This window comes from Neolamprologus multifasciatus, chromosome 7, assembly GCF_963576455.1.
Source record: "Neolamprologus multifasciatus chromosome 7, fNeoMul1.2, whole genome shotgun sequence".
NCBI classification, from domain to species: Eukaryota; Metazoa; Chordata; class Actinopteri; order Cichliformes; family Cichlidae; genus Neolamprologus; species Neolamprologus multifasciatus.
Genome location: NC_140445.1, coordinates 43,344,067 through 43,363,213, shown reverse-complemented (window position 1 = coordinate 43,363,213; position 19,147 = coordinate 43,344,067). Strand labels below are relative to the sequence as shown.

The 19,147-nt window shown below is 41.1% G+C and overlaps 1 protein-coding gene across 1 annotated transcript; it reads right to left on the bottom strand.

Annotated features, from left to right (window-relative positions):
• Nucleotides 1–267: 267 nt before the first annotated feature.
• Nucleotides 268–19,135, bottom strand: wnt2 (wingless-type MMTV integration site family member 2). Its single transcript, XM_085165251.1, has 5 exons — nt 17,158–19,135; nt 16,194–16,414; nt 11,879–12,156; nt 11,354–11,618; nt 268–3,122 (listed from the first exon to the last, which is right to left on the bottom strand). The coding sequence occupies exons 1-5, from the start codon at nt 17,238–17,240 to the stop codon at nt 2,917–2,919; spliced, it is 1,053 nt and encodes a 350-aa protein (XP_085021377.1). The 5' UTR covers nt 17,241–19,135; the 3' UTR covers nt 268–2,916.
• Between the last annotated feature and the right edge of the window lie 12 nt (nt 19,136–19,147).

Here is a 19,147-nt window from a genome sequence, read left to right as displayed (position 1 = left end):
TATGCAGATCGTCTCCACTGTGATTTCCTTCCCACAGAAACGACCTAAGCAATGCTCAAGCATGTCTGGATGTGTACCAGCTTCCACAAGGTGCCAAAGCAATGCATCTTAATGATGAACTGTGACACAGACCTCATCACCAGGGTGCATTAATCTAGCTAAACAAGCTGCTTGAGAAGTTTGTCCAGTTAACAGAACACTAGTCAGAGAAATCAGAAACTATTCATGTGTTTTTGTTCATGAGACTCTTTAAATCTGGACACAGTGTGAGTTTAAACCATTTATTCTGTAGAGTTCAGTTGTAAGGCTTATATTTTAATCTTACACAGCTGATGTGCAATTTACAGACAGGACATGTATTACATCTAATGAAGCAACTGGTGAGAACAGCTGCTAGTTTGCTTTACTTGTATTCCTCAGTGTATAATGACTGCTCAGGCCGCCGTCTGTCCTGTTTGTCACTGATGATGTTTGATTTCGAGTCCTGCTTGAATATTACTCCTTAATCTAATATTGGTAGCAGGCACAATAACAGTGAAATGTAAACAGAGGTCCTAGTTATTAACACATTTCTAAGAAACAATGACAAAATGAGCATTTTAACTACAAGAAAAAGCATTTCTGATTGTTTTTTTTCTAGTTCTAGATATTTTAATTGGTTTTTCAAGCATTTATTTTACCAAGATGTTGACTACAATACCCCTTAGACTATCTTAATGATCAGTTACTTATAGTGATTTTCCAGAACAAGGCTGATGTGCAGAGCTGTAACACAGAGGGATAACGCTGATGAATTATATCTCAAAGCAATGGGAAAGAGTTGTTAAAGCTAAGTTATGAAGAGAGGTAATGATGAGTGAGCAGCATTCTGCTGAGAGAGTGCACTACAAATATGTTTGCTTTGAGAGTGTTGACAGAAGTATAGAGGAGGTCAAAGGGAGTAGCACTGCGTCTTTGTGGACCTAGAGAAGGATATAAGGGCCCAAGAGAGGCACTGTGGTACTGCACGAGGAGTGTCAGAGGATTATGTGAAGCTGCTGAAGGACGTAGGAGGACTGTAAGAGTGCCAGATAGGTTCAAGGTCAGGGATTGACTGAACCCTTTCTTGTTTGCAGTGATGATGGAGAGGTTGACAGATGGCACTGATCTGTAGTGAAAGTGGGGAACGGGTGGAGGTATGCGCTGGAGAGAAGAGGGATGAAAGTCAGTAGACAGAATCCAAGTGTGTGGAAGAGAAGGGAACGGGTAGAGCAGTGAAGCTGCTTTAAATAGCCTGCAAAGCAATAGAGAGTGCAAAAGAAGAGAGTGCAGGCAGGGTGGAGATAAGTGTTGGGTGATTTGTAACACGGGGATACAAATCACCCAGACTTACAAGAAGGTAGTGAGACCTACTACGATGCAGTTTGGAGATGGTGGGACTAACAAAGGAGGTAAAACTGAAAGAGGTTGAGTTGAAATATTTTCCATTGTGAATGACCAGGATTAAACTATTATATCAGAGGGTTGAGCATTTTGGAGACAAAGTTAGAGAGGCAGGGTTGAGATGGTTTGGACATGGGCAGAGGAGAGATGGTGGATATACTGGATGAAGAATGCTGAATATGGAGCACAGAGAAGATTCATGGATGCAGTGAAGGAGGATATGGAGAAGGTTGGTGTTGCAGAAGAGAATGCTAGAGTTAGGGTGAGATGATGCTGATCTTCTGTTAGGACTTCTAAAGGGAGCACCCAAAAGAAAATGATCATTCAAACAGAATCCCTGTAGATACTTAAAAATATAAGATCATAAATGTAAAACTTTCCTCGTAAATACAGTAAGATGCTATGTCTGTTATCAACATTATGGTTTAATTCTAGCCTTTTTAAAAGACTTGGAGAAGATGCTAATATGAAATGTTAGTTGGAACTAATGTCCTACATTAGTGCCAACTGGGGATTTTGATGTTGGGAGTACCGTAAGTATGTAAGTTTGTGTTAGTGAAATTGATGTAGGTCCTGCCCGCATTAATTTTGCACTGTTTCTGAGTCAAATGACAGTGCCCACTCATTTTCCAGCTGCTGTTTTCTACTAAGTAAGGAGATTTAATGATGGAGAGAGAAAACAGCTGAAGGACCATGTTCTGTGCATATGGTGGTACCTCTGGAGCAGAAAGCCTCTAATGAGCAGACAGTAAGCGAGAGAGAAGCTTGTGATACGCTATGTTGAATGAGACTGGCGTGACAACAGCTTACACCGAAAGCACGCAGGGGAAAAGAACGCTGGTCGTACTTTATGTTGTAAATGGTTTGCTGACAAGTGTAAGGTGCCACGAGAACAAATCTAAACAACAAGGTGATAAACTGTGTGGAGAGCTGCTATGTGTTAAACTAGAGGTGTTGAAGGCTTCACAGGAGCAGGCCAAAAACCTCCATGCATGTTGATTCAACAAAACTATAAAAGATATTACACATAATTTAAGTTATATTTCAGTATATACTTGGTCAGTCCTTGGGGCCTGTTTAAGCAACAGTTCATCTCCAGACCGTCACAACTGGAGCCAGCAGATCAAATGCTAGCCTGTTAGTCTCAATAGTATTTTTTGTGTTGGTTCAGCAGGAATCTGAAGCATGATTTGACTGATACATTCTCAAAGTAACAGCTACAGACATTCAGCAGTCAGGCTTTAAATGTCTCTGAGTCTGGAAGTTCATTCCACGTAGCATCCAAAAGAAGAAAAAGACTTGAATTTTTTTGGTGAGGAGGAAAAGAAAAAAAGTGTCTGAAAACCTAACAGGCCTTCAGAGGGCTCAGAACTAAAGACAGACTCGAGATTATCAGTTAGATTGTCGTAACAAGACGTCATATAGAGCTGAGGAGGAACGGGGGGACTCTGGATGCCCGATATGAGGCGTCAGTCACGTTTAGTGGTGGCGAGGTCACGTCTGGCCCTTACAGGTGTGCACGTCGACCTGCTGGTGGCAGTCACGGCAGTGGACTGCACAGCACCACTGGAACTTGCACTCGCACTTGGTTGTGCGGCTGACGCGAGACGTGTCGTAGCCACGGCCACAGCACATCACTTCACAGCCATCTACACCTCGGGATGTCCGGTTGCAGACCCGCCCACCTGTCCCCATCGACCCTGGAGAGAGAGCAAATGAGACGCGGTCAGTGAGAATAAATTTAGCACAGTATGACTATTAATTTAAAATGAGTTTTTGATCTGTGGGACCCACCCTAATGATGAGAACACAAGTTATTAACAGTGGAAAATCAAAACTTAGACAATGTATCAAAGGAACATAAACACCGAACACTAGTTTAGTAGAGAGTGCAAACACTTTGTCTTCCAAACTAATGTGTTAGAGGTAGGTGGGGTCAAATTGTGATGGGTAGACGACTGGGTCACAACATCTCCAAAACTGCGACTGGTGGGGTGTTCCTGGTCTGCAGTGGTCAGTATCTACCAAAACTGGTCCAAGGAAGGAACTTTGGCAAACTAGAGAAAGGGTGATGGGCTGCCAGTTTGATGATTCAGGTTTTTCTCTTGCACCATGTGAATGGCCGCGTCCATATGCGTCACTTACCTGGGAAACACTATGCACTATGGGAAGTAGTGCACCAAGATGCACTATGGGAAGAAGGCAAGCTTGTGGGGGCAGTGTGACGCTCTGGGCTATGTTCTGCTGGAAAAACTTGGGTCCTCCCATCCATGTGGGTCTTATACCACCTGCCTAAGCATGGTTGCAGATGATGGTATCCCCCCCCCCCCCCCAATGGCTCTGACTTCTTTCAGCAGGATAATGCATCCTCGGTCATTTAACAGTGTTTCAGGAATGGTTTGGGAAGCACAACAATGAGTATGAGGTGTTGACATAGCCTCCAAATTTCTTAGATCTCATCTGTCCCATCCGGACACCCAAGTCTGATACATCGAGGCCCCACCTGGCAAGAGCGGAGTCCACGCCTCGACGGACAGGATGTTCTGACAGCATGCATAGTGTTTGCGTGTCTGTAAACACAATAGCTAAAAAAGTTTTAAATTAATTCTGACAACTCTGATACTTTTTAGGGGAGGTAGACTGGGGACAAGTTAACAATACTTCAACCAAGGTCTTCAAGGTGAACTCAATGATTTATTGGTAGAAAACTGACAAAAAGCTGTAGAAACTATGATTCTTAGTTTGTGCTGTGTGTGCTGTGTATTGTCAACGTATAGCAAGAATGGCATAAAGATTTAAAATGTCACATTTAACCTCTGACCTCACTTTTATATTACACATCAGCCTTTCTTTCAAGTTGACCACAAAATGTGATCTTATAAGTCAAGAGAAAGACAAGGAGCTGCTCCCGAGCGCTGAAACTAAAAACATGGACATAATCAAAATTATAATCATTAGATGTAAACTTTATTCTGCTTTATCGCTACATAGTGTAAAATGCCAAGTTTAAGTCTACTTCATAATTAAAGGTTCTTAAAAAAATGAGGAAAAGTCTGTATTTACCTTGAAAAGTGTTTTTCCCACCAGTATCATAATCTATCATACTACAGTAGAAGGATCTGCCTTTCTGATCACTTCCTACTGCAGTTTTCCACTGAATGACATTTATACTCACTAAAAGCAAAAACATGTTTCAGTAGTTTCCTTCCAAAAGGAGATTTACTGATGGAACAGTTTCACACCTACACTGCCTGTGATTTCTAGTTTAAGAAGTGACAACCCTGCTGGGAAATAACTGGGACGTCCTAAAGGAATAAAGGAAAAGTGTTCATGAAGGTAATGGTACTGATGCTTAAAAAATGGACTATAGCATTGTGGAATGTGACTTGGCAGCAGTTGAGCCACAATTTGGCCAATTAGAACGGTTCTATTAGTTTTTAGAAGCCAATAGGAGCAGAGTATAATGCCAGTACGGTGAAGATGAGATTGTTGGGGGGGGGAGATAAGTAAGATGAACGAAAGTGAGATGAGAGATTGATGATAGGAGCCATCAGCCTGCACTCCCACACTTCATCAGTTGTTCATTTTACAGGAGACATCCATCGCCCACACACACACACACACACAGATACTGTACACACTCACTTTCTCCTGAATCCCAACTCCAGTTACCCACACACACACTTTACATCGCCACAAACACAGTTAACGTACCCGAGCTTTGTATGCAGAAGGAATAGCTGGAGCTCAATTTATGATGGAGCTGTGTAGGCCTGCAGATTTGACTGAAAACCATCCACAGGAGTTTTTAGAGGGACTTTTTTTTTTTAGCAGTATCAGCTGCTTTGATCCACTGATGTTAAACATGAGCAAGAGGAGTGTTTTCAGTCTGCTTTGGATGATCAAGCCCAACAGAATCTCACACGTTTCTATCTAACCGCTGTGAGCAGAGCGTTTGGGTTATTGTGTCTAGATCTCCAGATAACTTCTCTTTGATAGCAGCACAACAAACACAGATGCGCCGGGTGTGGGAAAGGATCATCCCTATGATTTCAGCCAAAATAAAACACATGGGAATGGACGCTTTTGTGACACAATCTGCGCTGAAGTCATACTCTTTCACGGTTTTTGATTTCATGCTCAGCAGACGTCCAGGAAGCCTTCAGAGCGCTAAATTGTAACAAGATTCACGCGGCCTGGCTTTTATAAAATATCGACTTTTTAACGAGTCATCACAGAGCTGGTAATGCTATTCAAAATATCCATATATCTGTCAGATATGTGCAGCTTACAACTCTTCTCTATAATTCTGTTCAATATCTTGTTGCATAATTACACACATTAGTGAAAGTGCAATCAGCCTTTCCTTCTGAATTCTCATTCACATCTTTTCTTCATTTTATGAGTTGAATGACTGTCATTCAGGAGAGACCGAGTCAAGCTGCTGCTCCTCGTCGAAGCATCGAAAGGAGCCCGAGGAGGTTGTTTAGCCATCTGACCATGATGCCTCTCAGATGCCTCTTAGTTGAGTCGTCTTGGACACGTAGGTCGTTCCATGGAAAATCACTGCCTGCCCCCCCCCCCCCCCCCCCCCCCCCCCCGGAATAAACTAAAAGGGATGGAGACAGCACAAAAGACACACTACTTGAGAATATAAAAAAAATCTGAAAAGCTGGAAAAAATCAAGTGGAAAAAGTACCAAATTTCAACCCAGCCCTATGCAGGTTGACAGAGGTCTACAGGACAGAGGCTAAAATATTGTGTGACTTCTTCAAATGTGTCAATTATTCTAATTATTAGCAGAATGAAGAGCATATTCTGAGAGAGTCATGAATGAATCTTTTCAGATTTGACTGATTTTATATGGAATGAGCCATGTCCTGGCAGGAGCTGAACCTGGGGATATTAGATATCTTGGACTGACCTGATGGATCATATTACAGTAGAAAAGACTGTTATAACAATAAGATATGTGCTGAAAAAGGTCACAGCCATTAGGGGATGTGCACCTTTGCACGGCAGTAAAACTGATGACTGACTAAGTCCTTGAAGAACATGGTGCTCATATATTTGCTAGTTCAAACAGCTTGCATTTAAGTCTTTATTTACTTTACTTTTTTGTTTTTGAAATTGTTTATGTTTGGTCCATTTACTGGTGGTTTAAAAAAAAAAACAAGATCGTTTCCACAATTTAGATTTTGTTGATGTGAAGCTTGAGAAAAAGCTTTTTATGATCAAAGTAGTTCTTGTCTAACCGATAACGCTGCAGTCTTTTGTAGCTTTTAATCTCGCAGCCTTTTCACTTTAACATCTTGATAAAGCTGCTGTGAAACATCTGAACTTTAGTGCTGTTGAGCTGCAGATGTTCAGCCAGCAGAGGACTGCTGCTCTGCTGGGCAGGTGTGACTGTTACTGTCTGACTGTAAAGCACAAGTGTTACTGAAAAAGAATGCATGTGTGTGTTCTGCTGACTTCTCCTGTATAAATAAAGGTTTAGAAAAAATTGGCTTCAAGTACCATCTCAAACATTGTTCTGGAATTTGCTCGTGTTTACATTCTGCTTCGCTCTACGTGTACGCTCCTTCTGCACCATTCCCTCGCCAGGTAATATGTCTGGACATGACCCGAAGCCCTCCCCTCTCTGGCAGCGTGCCCGCCCGTCATCCAAAGTATGCAGCGCTGCTAGGGGTGACATCACGGCCAGAGTCTTCCTCACAGCCCTCGATCGCCCTGCGTCTGCTTATTGAATTAAGATGAGGGGGCGCCGAGAGATGAGTTTAGCACCTGAGCCTCAGGGCTGAGGGAAATTGATTTCACACTTTAAAGAGGCACAGAGGGGCCGTCTCGCTATCTCTGTGGGCCCCGAGCCTGTTTGTGGTTTGTGTGTGAGAACAGATTTAGTCTGTTTCTTTCCATGATTGAAGGCGAGTTTGCATGTCTTTCAGAGCGCGTGCACGTGTGTGTGTGTGTCTGTGTGTGTTGGGAGAAAGGCTGATTACTTTTCATGGTTGTGCGACCAAAAAGAGGGAGCAGGTGACTCTACATACAGTACATGTTATGATTGAGAGCAAGTTTGTAAGTCTGTGGTTGTCTCATGGGAGTTGGTCTTTAAAGAAGGCGTATGTTACGTTCTCATGAGAGGCCCACTGTGTGTGTGTGTGTGTGTGTGTATGTGTGTGCGTGTGTGCGTAACCTCACCCTGCTTACATGTACACATCCCATAAAACTTCCATGTCTGCTGTAATGCCTCAACTTGTTCCCAAAAGCAGGGCCTAAGACCTCCAGGGGCCTTTAGACAAAGCAGGATTAGGTGCTTAGTGCAGTAACTTCAGATTTAAACCTGAGTTTTCAATGTCAGGAAAGTGGTTCATGCCTTATTTGAGTACCCTGCCACTGTAACCTTCACTACAGATCTAATAAGAGTATCTTATATTTGAGAGAAGATATCAACATGTTCAAAACCACTGACCCATCAATTCTCTGGAAAACAGAATCACCATTCCTAGAAGATCCTGTGCACAAGCAGTCAGAGGATCTACAGTTCTACAGACCATCTAAGGGTTTTGTGTGTTTCATATAAGCATCAAAAGGAAATCTAATCTTCTGAAGAACAACTTCATAGTTTTACTTCTTGTGAACAAAAACTACCACAGCCCAGCCGGGGGTGAGTTTGATCTCTTAGAGAGAGGCAGACGTAAATCAGGAGCTGAAAGCCAAAACAAAAGCATCACTGAGATACAAAACTCAGTTACCTTGTACTATTAACAGCTGTGAAGCCAAAACTGAACTTAAAACTTGATAGACTGCACAGCTGTTAATGAGCTGCAGTTATTATTGTGTTGTATGCAGTGAATAAACCTGCTGCCACTGGTTCACATTCAAAGCTCTTCTGAAAGTTTCTCTCAGAAGGAAAGTTTGGCTTCTCCACTCATCAGGTGCAACGAGGCTGCGGCTGTGGATACTGTCAACTGACAGTTTTTATTTAATTGCTTTCTTTGGTGGTCAGTTGCCTGCAATGGTACGCAGCCCTGGTTTGAGCCACACGAGAAATTAATCGCACATGTGCCATGTTCTCTGAATTCCCACCAGCCAAAAACTGTTCGATCCGATAGCAGTTTCTGAAGGATTTTCAGTGATAACAGGTTCATATAAAGTACTGACAGAATGCAATAATAATTTATTCATAACATTTTGTGCATATATGTATTTAAATAAGATGTTTGTCACATCCATCCACTTGCATTTGTTTTATTCTCTAAATCTGCTGCACCTGCTTTTGTTTGCTGTGGTAAAACTCATTATTCTTTATTTTCAGTTATTTAAGAGAGACGATCATGTGATGTACAGCAGTTTAATCATTTCTTTGAGCGTGGAAATGATATTTTATGATAAAAGTTCATTTTTCTTAGTATATGCTGTCAATTATAGTTCTTTGGAATCCGCAAAAATCTGTAATGACAGATCCCATTAGTCAGAAATAAAGTCAGAAATAATAATGGAATAGGTATGTCACTGTGCTAAAGCATCACAAAACAGTTTGAACTGTTTTTATTACTATTGTTTTATTTTTCTGGGTTGGGTGGTTTCATGTGAATTGAGTGAAAATCTTTAAGGGCACTTAAATAGCTTAAAACTTTCAAAACTACCAACACAGTGTCAGGAATCAACCTGCCTGACTTCATGTACAAACGTCTATGCACTGGGCTGAAATACAGCACACAGATGTACTGAGCTGTTTTACAATAATAAATACAGCACGGCTGGACATTTGTGTAACACCAATTTGTCCACCAATAGTGGAGAGATTCAGCCAGCCAAGTTAATAAAAACACTCTCGTATTGATGGAGTTGTAATAAGAGGCGTCACAGGATAAAACAACAGCACTCATTCAAAAACAGTGCCACATGGTGGTGAAAGTTACAGCTAACATCAGTCACTAACAGAAAGCAAAAAAACAAACAAATAACACAACAAAAATAACAGAAAAAAAAACTTTCACGTTTTAGTGAGATTAAAAAAGTATGTTTTTGCTCATGAGAATATTCACTGCTCCTACCTCCCAGGAAGTCTTTCACTTCTAAATTTCTCAATGAATGTTTAAATTGTAAAAAAGAAAGAAATTATGTCTGGGTGGAGTATTTCGGTACACACACACACCTCTGAAATGTGTGTGTTTGGTGTTTCTGCCACTGAAATCTCTCCCGTTTTGCAGGCCAATCATGCCCTCAGGTGTGTGTGTGTGTGTGTGTGTGTGTGTGTGTGTGTGTGTGTGTGTGTGTGTGTTTCTCCAGCACTGGTGATTTATAATGATGTGTAGTCCTCTAAGATTTCAGCCTACAGAAGTGTGTAATGGGTCTTAAACTGGCTGACACCCGATCGCCACGGATCATCTGCCGCCTGTCAGGCATTCACCTCCACCTCAAGACACTCTCTCATGGCCTTTATCTTCATTCTCTCATAAGCTTTTCAAACGCAAACATTTTCTTTCTCACGCTTGCTCTGCTATTGTAGCTTTACATATACATGAACACAGATTGCCCTCACACAAACACGCTTATGACACAGACATCCAGAGCCACCGTAGTTGCTGAAACACAATTACATCTTATGTCATCTAAAGTTAAAGATCAGTTTTCAGTGTGGATGCTTCTTCAAATCTGAACGGCAAAGGAAAAAACATTTTTTGCTTCCTTGAAGTTTTGAGAAACAGGACAGCAAAATAACATTTTTGCACTTTGAAACATTCACTAACAGCCTCGGTGGCTGAAAAATATTCCTAAGCTGCAAAAAACAGAAGATCCTCTGAATCTGGCTCCAAAAGTAATCAGTGCTCATAGACTCGCCGTGTTAAAATGACCAACAGAAATAAACATGTTTACAGCCCGTTTGTGCCTTTGTTGCACTAACACGGTGAAGAGGCTCATTCTGGAGTATTTGTAATGGAATTATCTGACAAATAATAAGGTCTGCTGTGCGGTGCAGCCCACCCAAGAAATTTGTTTTCAGTTGTAGCGAGTTACACTACAATTATAGAAAACTGCTAGTCTGTTACTCAGTATACTAATTAGAGTTAGCGTTTAACATGGCAGTAGCCAAAAACCTAACACTGAAGCAGACTTCGAAACCAATGGTTGACATCACAGTGACTGCTTGACACAGACAGTGGGTCTATGAAACAGTCCTCGGCTGTATATTGTGTATGAAAGACTCAAAGTGTGTTTTTGTCAGTACATGTATGGTACTGCTGACATGGCAAGAAGTTGCCTGCCAAAAGAAGAGTGCTTTTTCACACTCACCAGTGTGGATTGTTTAGACTTGGCAGTGTGAGTAACGCATGTTTCACTCATTCTGAAAGCTGGAATTGCCAGCTTTCAAATTTCTAACTTCCAACTGGATCGAATGCACCATTAAATATCAGTATGACGGTGTGAACAGCGGTCCACTGGGACTACAGGTGCGGGTGGAGGTGGGTTTGTTAGGTGTGTGTGCTTTGGTCCCAGAAAAGTCATGGGGAAAAAAAACAAAACAAAAAAACCCCACTTTAACACGTTCTGGTACACAATGGTGACAGTAAAAGTAGAAGTGTTTTAGAGATGCAGTTCAATCAGCTACTTGAAATCAAGCATATGAAAATCTGTTCACACCACCTCCTCTTTTAAGGATACCAACCAGCTGTGCTGTTCAAGTGATGCACTTAAGTTCCAGAGTCTTTACTCTGGTTTTGATCTGGTTAATTAAATTGAGTAAATTAGAGCATTTAGGCTTGTTTGACCAGATTACAAATCAACATTTTTCAGCATGTAATTTGGAAGTGATTAAACAAACCTCTAAATGGTCTGAACTGGATGTTTATGTGTCTTTGACAGGTACGTTTTCCACTCACTGCTTACTGGGATCCAATTGATCCAAATGGTAAAGGTCAGTGTTTACCTGACTCGTGGTCCCGTATGCAGTAGTCTGGTGAGTCCTCCAAGTAGACGAGGTCATTCTTGCTGGGACGTTTGAAGTGTGTATGAGCGGCCGTAAAGCCTGTGCCATACTGATTCACTGCAACCTGCACAGCACCGTTGTACCTTTTCCGTAGATGGTCACCTGTGCGGCGGAAGTCAGCCATGGCCAACCAGCAGGTCCTGATGCTACATGACCCACTGACACCATGACATTTACACTCCAGTGTCATGAAGCGCTTCACAGCCTGGGGAGCACAACAGTAAACAGATTTAGTAGAACTGGTGAGTGAATGGTACTAATTTAAGATTTTAAAGCCCAAGATACAAATGTAATGATGTTATGTAGATCTAAAAACAGTCAAATTCATTTTCAGCGTTTTATCAATGTGTTTCTATTTCTGAGATTCTTAAAATATTGGATGAAAATGTAAAAGTTATGTAATTTTAGTGTCTCAGGCCAAACTGAAGGACTTTGAAGTCAGTTATCTATTCAGTGCTTCCTCACCTTCCTGCCAGCTCTGTTGTTGTGCAGGTTCATGAGTGCACGGGCATCCCTCTCCTTCCTCTCCTTGGCATCCACGAAGGCTTGGCTGAAGCGTATGGCATGCTCCACATGGTCACTACAGCCTCCCCAGTTGAAGGAGCCTTTGGCATCCTGTGATGAGCCCTTCTTGGTGGGATCACAGGAGCAGGAATCCAACTCACCTTGGCTGCAGGCTTGGGCCAGTGTGTAAACAACTCCAGCTGAGGAGATAGCGTAGACAAAGGCCACCTCACGGCTACCTTCACAGAGAGAATTGTTTTTTTATTATGCAAAGAAAAAAAATTTAATTACTCAGTTTTTACCCAAATACCGGTAAACAGGAGCCAAAAACCTTGTTGATTTCAGCTATTTGTGGGAGTGTCTCATTTGTCAGTTAACACTAGTGCTGGTAAACTAGCTAGTTTAGCAAGGCACAGCTGTAACTCACTGTAATAACAAATAAGACGCCAATATTGGCTAGTGGAAAAAACAGGCTTACTGTAAAATAAAATTTACTGATTGGAAAAAATGAAATTGTACTTAGTTTCCTCTAATATAATCAGATGCTCAGCACAAACAAGTAACCACCTGTCAAAGATGAGTAATACTGGAAATGCCCTTTATTCTCTAAATTTCCTTTTTTTGCACTGGGCTGTAAATATGTTTACTCTTTAAATCTTGGAATTTTCATATCATAGTCTGTGGGGAATCCTCAGACTGCATTTTTGACACTTCTGCATCAGCTTTATTTTTTATTTTTTATTTTGTACCCCCTAAAATGATTGACATTTACACATCTGCCACAAATGCATTCAGTAACATCATTTATAATTGAGAATTGTTATTTTTCCCGATTGTTGAGAGTGGATCAGTCAGCCGCCTACTGTATATATGGTACGATATATAGGATACATGATCAATCCACATGCACCAAAATTTCTATGTGTTTTCCCAGAAACTGCAGATGTTAGGATAGCAATTAATCCAGACAGAGTCAAAAGACCAGCATTAAAAAAAAGTTGCAGATATGCTTCTCTCCATTTCTAATAGAACCTCACTGATGCCACAGTTACAGTAACAAATCTAAAAACCCTTTAAATGTTTTGCTGCCACTGTTACCTGTTACACCCATGTCTGTTGCTGTCTGCTATAGGCTTTTATTCAAAGCATGAAAAAATACGTCATCTCCAAGATGGATAAACAGCTAACATTTACCAGCAGTGCCCTGATAAGGAGCTCTTATCTCCTTCTGCATGTATCTGATGAAAGATCCGAGCAGGATCAAAGGCTCAGGTGGGGAAAGGGTGTGTGTTGCATCTAACCCCTGCCAAGGACTTGTAACACACATGGTAAATGGCAAATGGCCTATATTTGTATAGCGCTTTACTTAGTCCCTAAGGACCCCAAAGCACTGTACACTACATTCAGTCATTCACAAACTGGTGATGGCAAGCTACATTGTAGCCACAGCTGTCCTGGGGCAAACTGACAGAGGCGAGGCTGCCGGACACTGGCGCCACCGGGCCCTCTGACCACCACCAGTAGGCAACGGGTGAAGTGTCTTGCCCAAGGACACAACGACCGAGACTGTCCGAGCCGGGGCTCGAACCGGCAACCTTCCGATTAAAAGACGAACTGCCAACTGTTAAGCCACGATCGCCCCACATGAATGCTCTCACAGTGATTCTAACAAAAGAAGGACTTGTGACGTGTTTAGAACTGCAACTACTGATCACATCCATAAGCTTAAGTTTCCTAAATGTTAAGAGAAGTCAACCCTGATGCTTTCACCTCAAAGTCAAAAGAAACACTTTTCACCTGCTGAATTAAATGCAGGATGATCTCAGCATCACAGCTGAGAGGAACACCTGCAGACAGAAATCAGGGCCAAACTAAATATATGAAAGCCTATTTTTACAAGAACAAGCCACTTACAATGTATAATAATTTAGAGCCATCAGTGTGCACTTCAAATAAATCTCCATCTAAGATAGTACATTTCTGCTACGTAAGAAAAATAAATATAGGAAACAGCATTCAGGTACACAGCTGTTAAAATAAAGACAATTTATTTACCCCCCCCCCCCCCCCCCCCCCCCCCCCCCCCCCCATTAAAAAATGTAATTTAAAGAAGCAAACTTGATGTTTTCATCTGATAAATTACATTTTTAAAAAAACATTCTTGACATTATTTCAAGCACCTTTTCTGCTTGTGCGGTTTAACAACACAATGTTAGATATGTTATCATATTTTATATTATATCATTGATGGCAATGAGTTAATTCATTCACTTATAAAAATTCTAATTAATTTAACCTATAAGGGATTCTGCTAAATACGTTAAATGTGTTAAAACAAAGTCAGTAAGGTGCTTCAGACGGGGCCTCAGTGTGCCATGATAATGCTGTGTGACATGGCCGGGGCCTGGCTGGGAGGTCCAAATACCACATGGCTGATTAGAGGCCCAGACATGAAACTAAGTCGTAGGATCCGCATCACAGGTTAAATCTCGGGGCATGGGAGAGGAACATCAGGTCGCCAGGTCCTGATGATCCTCCACAGGCAATATATTTAAAAAAAAAAAACAAGAAAGAAAGAAGATGTTTCAGCTTCCCCTCGTCGGAGGTACAGACTGATTTTAGCTGCTGAGATTTGCCATCACATGACAAATTGGACGGGACGCTTTTGTTCAGACTCCAATCTGTAACAAACGGTGACAGGCAGCTTATTGATACTCACCGCTTGGTTTCCGACACTGTTCACACTTTATCGCTTTGGAAGAGTCATTTGTAATACTCCCTACACCCACCACTCTCACCAGAAATAAATGAAGAGGAAAAACTGTGCCTGTGTCCTCTCTGGATTTCTGGAACTCTCAATAAATCAAGTGTCTTCTCCAGCAAATCACCAGAGAGGATAAACAGTGCTAATAAACTGAAGTAGCTCTTGAAAGTGGTGGGATTACTTCTATTTCAAAAAAAGTCTAAAATTTCTGCAGTTTGTCATTTGAACGAGCTGAGCAGAGAGTAATTAGCTCTGCTCAGACAGCAGCCCAAGGGAATCGAAGGGACACCAAAACACTGTGATGAAACCAAATCAGTCATCAAGTCACTGATTCTACAGACACTGAAGTCTGCATAACACTGTAACGAGTTAATTAGTTATTACTGATTAATCTTGTATACATTTACAATCAACTGTTCAATAGTTTAAATTAAAAAAACACACCTAAGAATTAAAATTCCAATCAAATGCTGGAGTTTCTCTCTCAACAGTTACTGGGTGACATTTTTGTTGAATAAATTATTTGAATTATTATATCAGAATTATTACGGATACATTTCTCCAGCCATGGCAAATTGTTTTAGTAGGACATTTGTCCACCGGCCTTAAACAAAATACTGAGTAACACGATAGCAACCCAACACAAGAAAATGAGGGAGAAACCAGTTGGCTGCAGTGACGTGAGAAATGCACGATTGTAAAGTGAGACGAGGTGTGGAATGCAATCCACCTCTGTCGACAATAAAATAGCATGTCTGCAGAGCAACTATCAGTTTTCCAGAAATCTTCTGAGTGGCAGTAAATCTACCCGACACTCTAAAACCTTTGTTTGTGCAGATTTGTCACTTTAATTTAAAGACATATGTCAAACATATTTTCAAATCGATGTAACACATGATCATGCAGTGGTTCATCTTCAGGGAGTGCCAGCAGACCTGGTAATGTAAGCCAGCATGTGCTATAGCAGGCAGTCTGCTTCAGTGTTCTTACCTATGCTGCGATTATGGGAAAGACAGCCCATCAGACTGATACTTTATAAAAACTCTCTGTACCCTCTTCACTGTATCTTATAATAATTAATACAAGGATGAGCATATATATATATATATATATATATATATATATATATGTGTGTGTAGCAAGAAGATAATCATATTTTTAAAAAGAAGAAATAATTATTCAAAAATTCACATCTGTGACCAACATTATGCTTTTATCCACATTTGATAAACTATTTAGTTCACAGCTTTATTTAACTTTCACCTGATGGATTCAGTAGCACAAAGACTTTTTTTTTTAAAGTGGGTCCAAACAGACTAAAGTGTGAGTTTATTTTTAATTTCTCAGCCGTCTAATCAACATGTAACCTTCATTTTCATGGCAGAACCCCTGGACCTTCTTTGAACTTTATATCTAAATTTTTTTGTTTTTTTAATGTAAATATTACTTTTTTCATGTTAAGGTAGAATGAAGGTCTTACTGTATTTTGGCTTTAACACTCGTGAAACTCACTGCGTAGCAGCAGACGTCCAAACAGATTGTGGTCCCTGGCTGTGGTGTTGCAGTTCCAGCGGTGGTTGCGGAACTGGTACTGGCACTCTGAGATCCAGTCCTTCATCCCAGCCCCGATGGCCTGCATCACCTTGGGGTACTGGCGGCACAGCTGGCGCTGCTTATTCACCAGTCCAGGGATGTTGTCGCACATCACCTGGGAGCCCAGGGTGCCCATGTACCTGTAGAGTGGGAGAGTAAATGTCAAGACAGATGAGCACTTGCAGGGATGTTTCTGGATCACTTTAGTAAAGGATAAAATCGAATCATTTTGTATGTAACCCAACATGTGTAAAGGCAGCTGTGGATATATTAAAGCTTTGTAAGGTAATTGAAGACCTTTACTTTATATTAATGCATAAAATAAGAATGCTAGAGGGTGTATTCTTCAGGGGTATCTGTTGGAATCACTCCTAACAAGTCCACACTCCCTTTTACCTGCAGAACAAGATGATGAAAGACTGATGGGCTGCACTGAAGATTAAAGACACAAAGCAGCAGCAACAAAAAAGGAATTATCTCTCCAAATACCATCTCAGTATCACAGGATACGAAGTAAGGAATTTGGAAACAGGAGCTTTGCAAATATTAATTAGAGATTCAAGAGAAGGATAGCAAATAAAGAGAAATTAAATTATATCAAATGACTTCAGCCTGGAAACTAATCTGTCCAAATATTCAACAAGCTGCAAAAATAATTATGCAAGCCATGGGGGGAATTTAGTCACTCACTGTGGGAACATTTTTGTTAAGATAAAAGGGTGCATATGGAACTGTTTTTTTTAAACCAATAATTTACCGATGACAGAATAAGACAACACATTTGAAAGGTTATTATAATAGCACATAACCAACGTGCACAAAGTCTTACACTAGCGTTTTCATTTAAACAAATATGTAAATGTTAAATAATAATAACACTTACCACCAGGACGCATCGATCTCAGCTGTGAGCCAGCAGATTGCTACAGATAAATAAAAACATATTCCGCTTGGCAATAAGTGCATATTAACCAAACTCTGTTTCTTTATGGGTCTGGACGGAGCATTTCCACAGATGACAGTAAAAAATTAATAAAACAGAAGCTGAAAGTTGAATCGCCGAGTTAAACTCGCTTTAAAAATGTATTACAAGACAGTCGGAGGACAGACGGTTTGCTCGTAAAAGTCATGGCTGGCTGGGATTCTGCACAGCGGCAAAGCGCTTCTGAAGAAAAGGTTAAGAGCGACTGTCTTAATAGTCCAGAGCAGATTCTCAGGCGAGATACGCGGATGCTGTGCTATCAGGTTCAGATTGCTTTACACAAGGAGTGGGCAGAGTCCCGTCTCAGGAATGAGGTGAAGAAACGAGATGTCTGAGAGTATCTGTTCAGGCTGGTTTGACATCAGACGGGTTTGGCCCGTGTCCAGACCGGAGCTCCGCACCTCTGAGATGTGGTTCAAGTTGATGGGCTCTTCATTCAAATCGCACCGATGAGATGCGCGCAGAGAAGGAGCTAGCTGTGGGAGGATTCACACTCCACGCTTAACCAATGTCAGTCACCACAGGAAAAATACCCAAACCCGCTTAGATTCAAAATCGGGGGACATGACGATGAATGGAGGTGATGTGCCAGTCCGAAAAAAACAGGCTACAAAACAACAACAACAACTTTTACGCACAAAAGATAAACATTATGATTTTTAAATGTTTTTTCTCACAGGACTCCGTAGAGCTCAACAGAGAAAAACTCTGGCATATGGTGTAGCGGTGTAATTGATAAGCATAAAGACCCTTTAAGAAAATAAATCAAACTAGTGTTTTGTTTATGTTGAGCGCCCATCGCCATAGCCATATCCCACACAGGTGAATAATATCTCAGATTCCTCGCGCATGACGCACGGTTATTTTTACAGCCTTATACAAACTATCACTCTAATAACTCAGGAATGATGGTCTAAAAAAGGTGGAAAAAACCGATTCTCCCAGAGCAGCACCTAAAGGTGATGTGTCCATTTCAATTGGATTATCCATGTCAGTCTTTTTGATGTGTCCCGGTGAAGTCTGTACCACTGTCACACAGCGTTTCCTCCATCTTTGATCTAGCCCGGGGTGTATCTGGAGGTCTGGAGACTTTGACCAGATGAGATTAATGGGCAAATTGGATTGTTCCCATGATCCCCGTGGAAGAAACCCATAAAACAACAAGAAGATTTAGAGCGTTCTCACTGCTCTCATCAGGACTTTGAACACGACTTTATTTTTGCAGCAGCGGTAGTTGTAATAAGCCTGTGATATATATCCAATTTTATGGGAGTAATTTGTTCACTTCCTTACCAAATCGTATTAAGGTCACAGTTCCATTGCATGTTTTACGGACAGAAAGGTATTTTTGATAATACTTGCGCACAATAAAGTTTGTGAACACTGAAAAGGAAATGACACAAAATCAGACAATAAGGACTTTGAAGAGTTTGTGATTTTTAAATGTATCAGCTGGATATTTGAAAATATTCAACCAGCAAAAGCTAAATCTGGCCATTAACATCACAGGAATCCACTTGAATCATTTTTGAAATACAGATTGGATTTCTTTCTGCGATTTAAGGAGAAAACTGATATCACTTTCACACCTATGGTTTGTTTGCCAGACCAGCAAGAAGAAAAAGCACTCTGCCCCCTTCTATTGTTAGAAGGTTCACCTATGGATCCTTTAAATGTGATGATTTCCTCTTACAAAATAACCAAGTGCAACAAAAAAAAAACTCTGATAAACTACTCGGAGGAACTTGGCATTGCATCCTTCTGTATATTTGGGAGAGCAGGCTTCACATTTCCACATGCCTCTAGGTTTTCTTATAGACTGTATATTACAAAGGATCAAGCAGTTGGTCTAAGGACAGCGACTTTGCAAAGCCTTACACCTGTAGTCTTT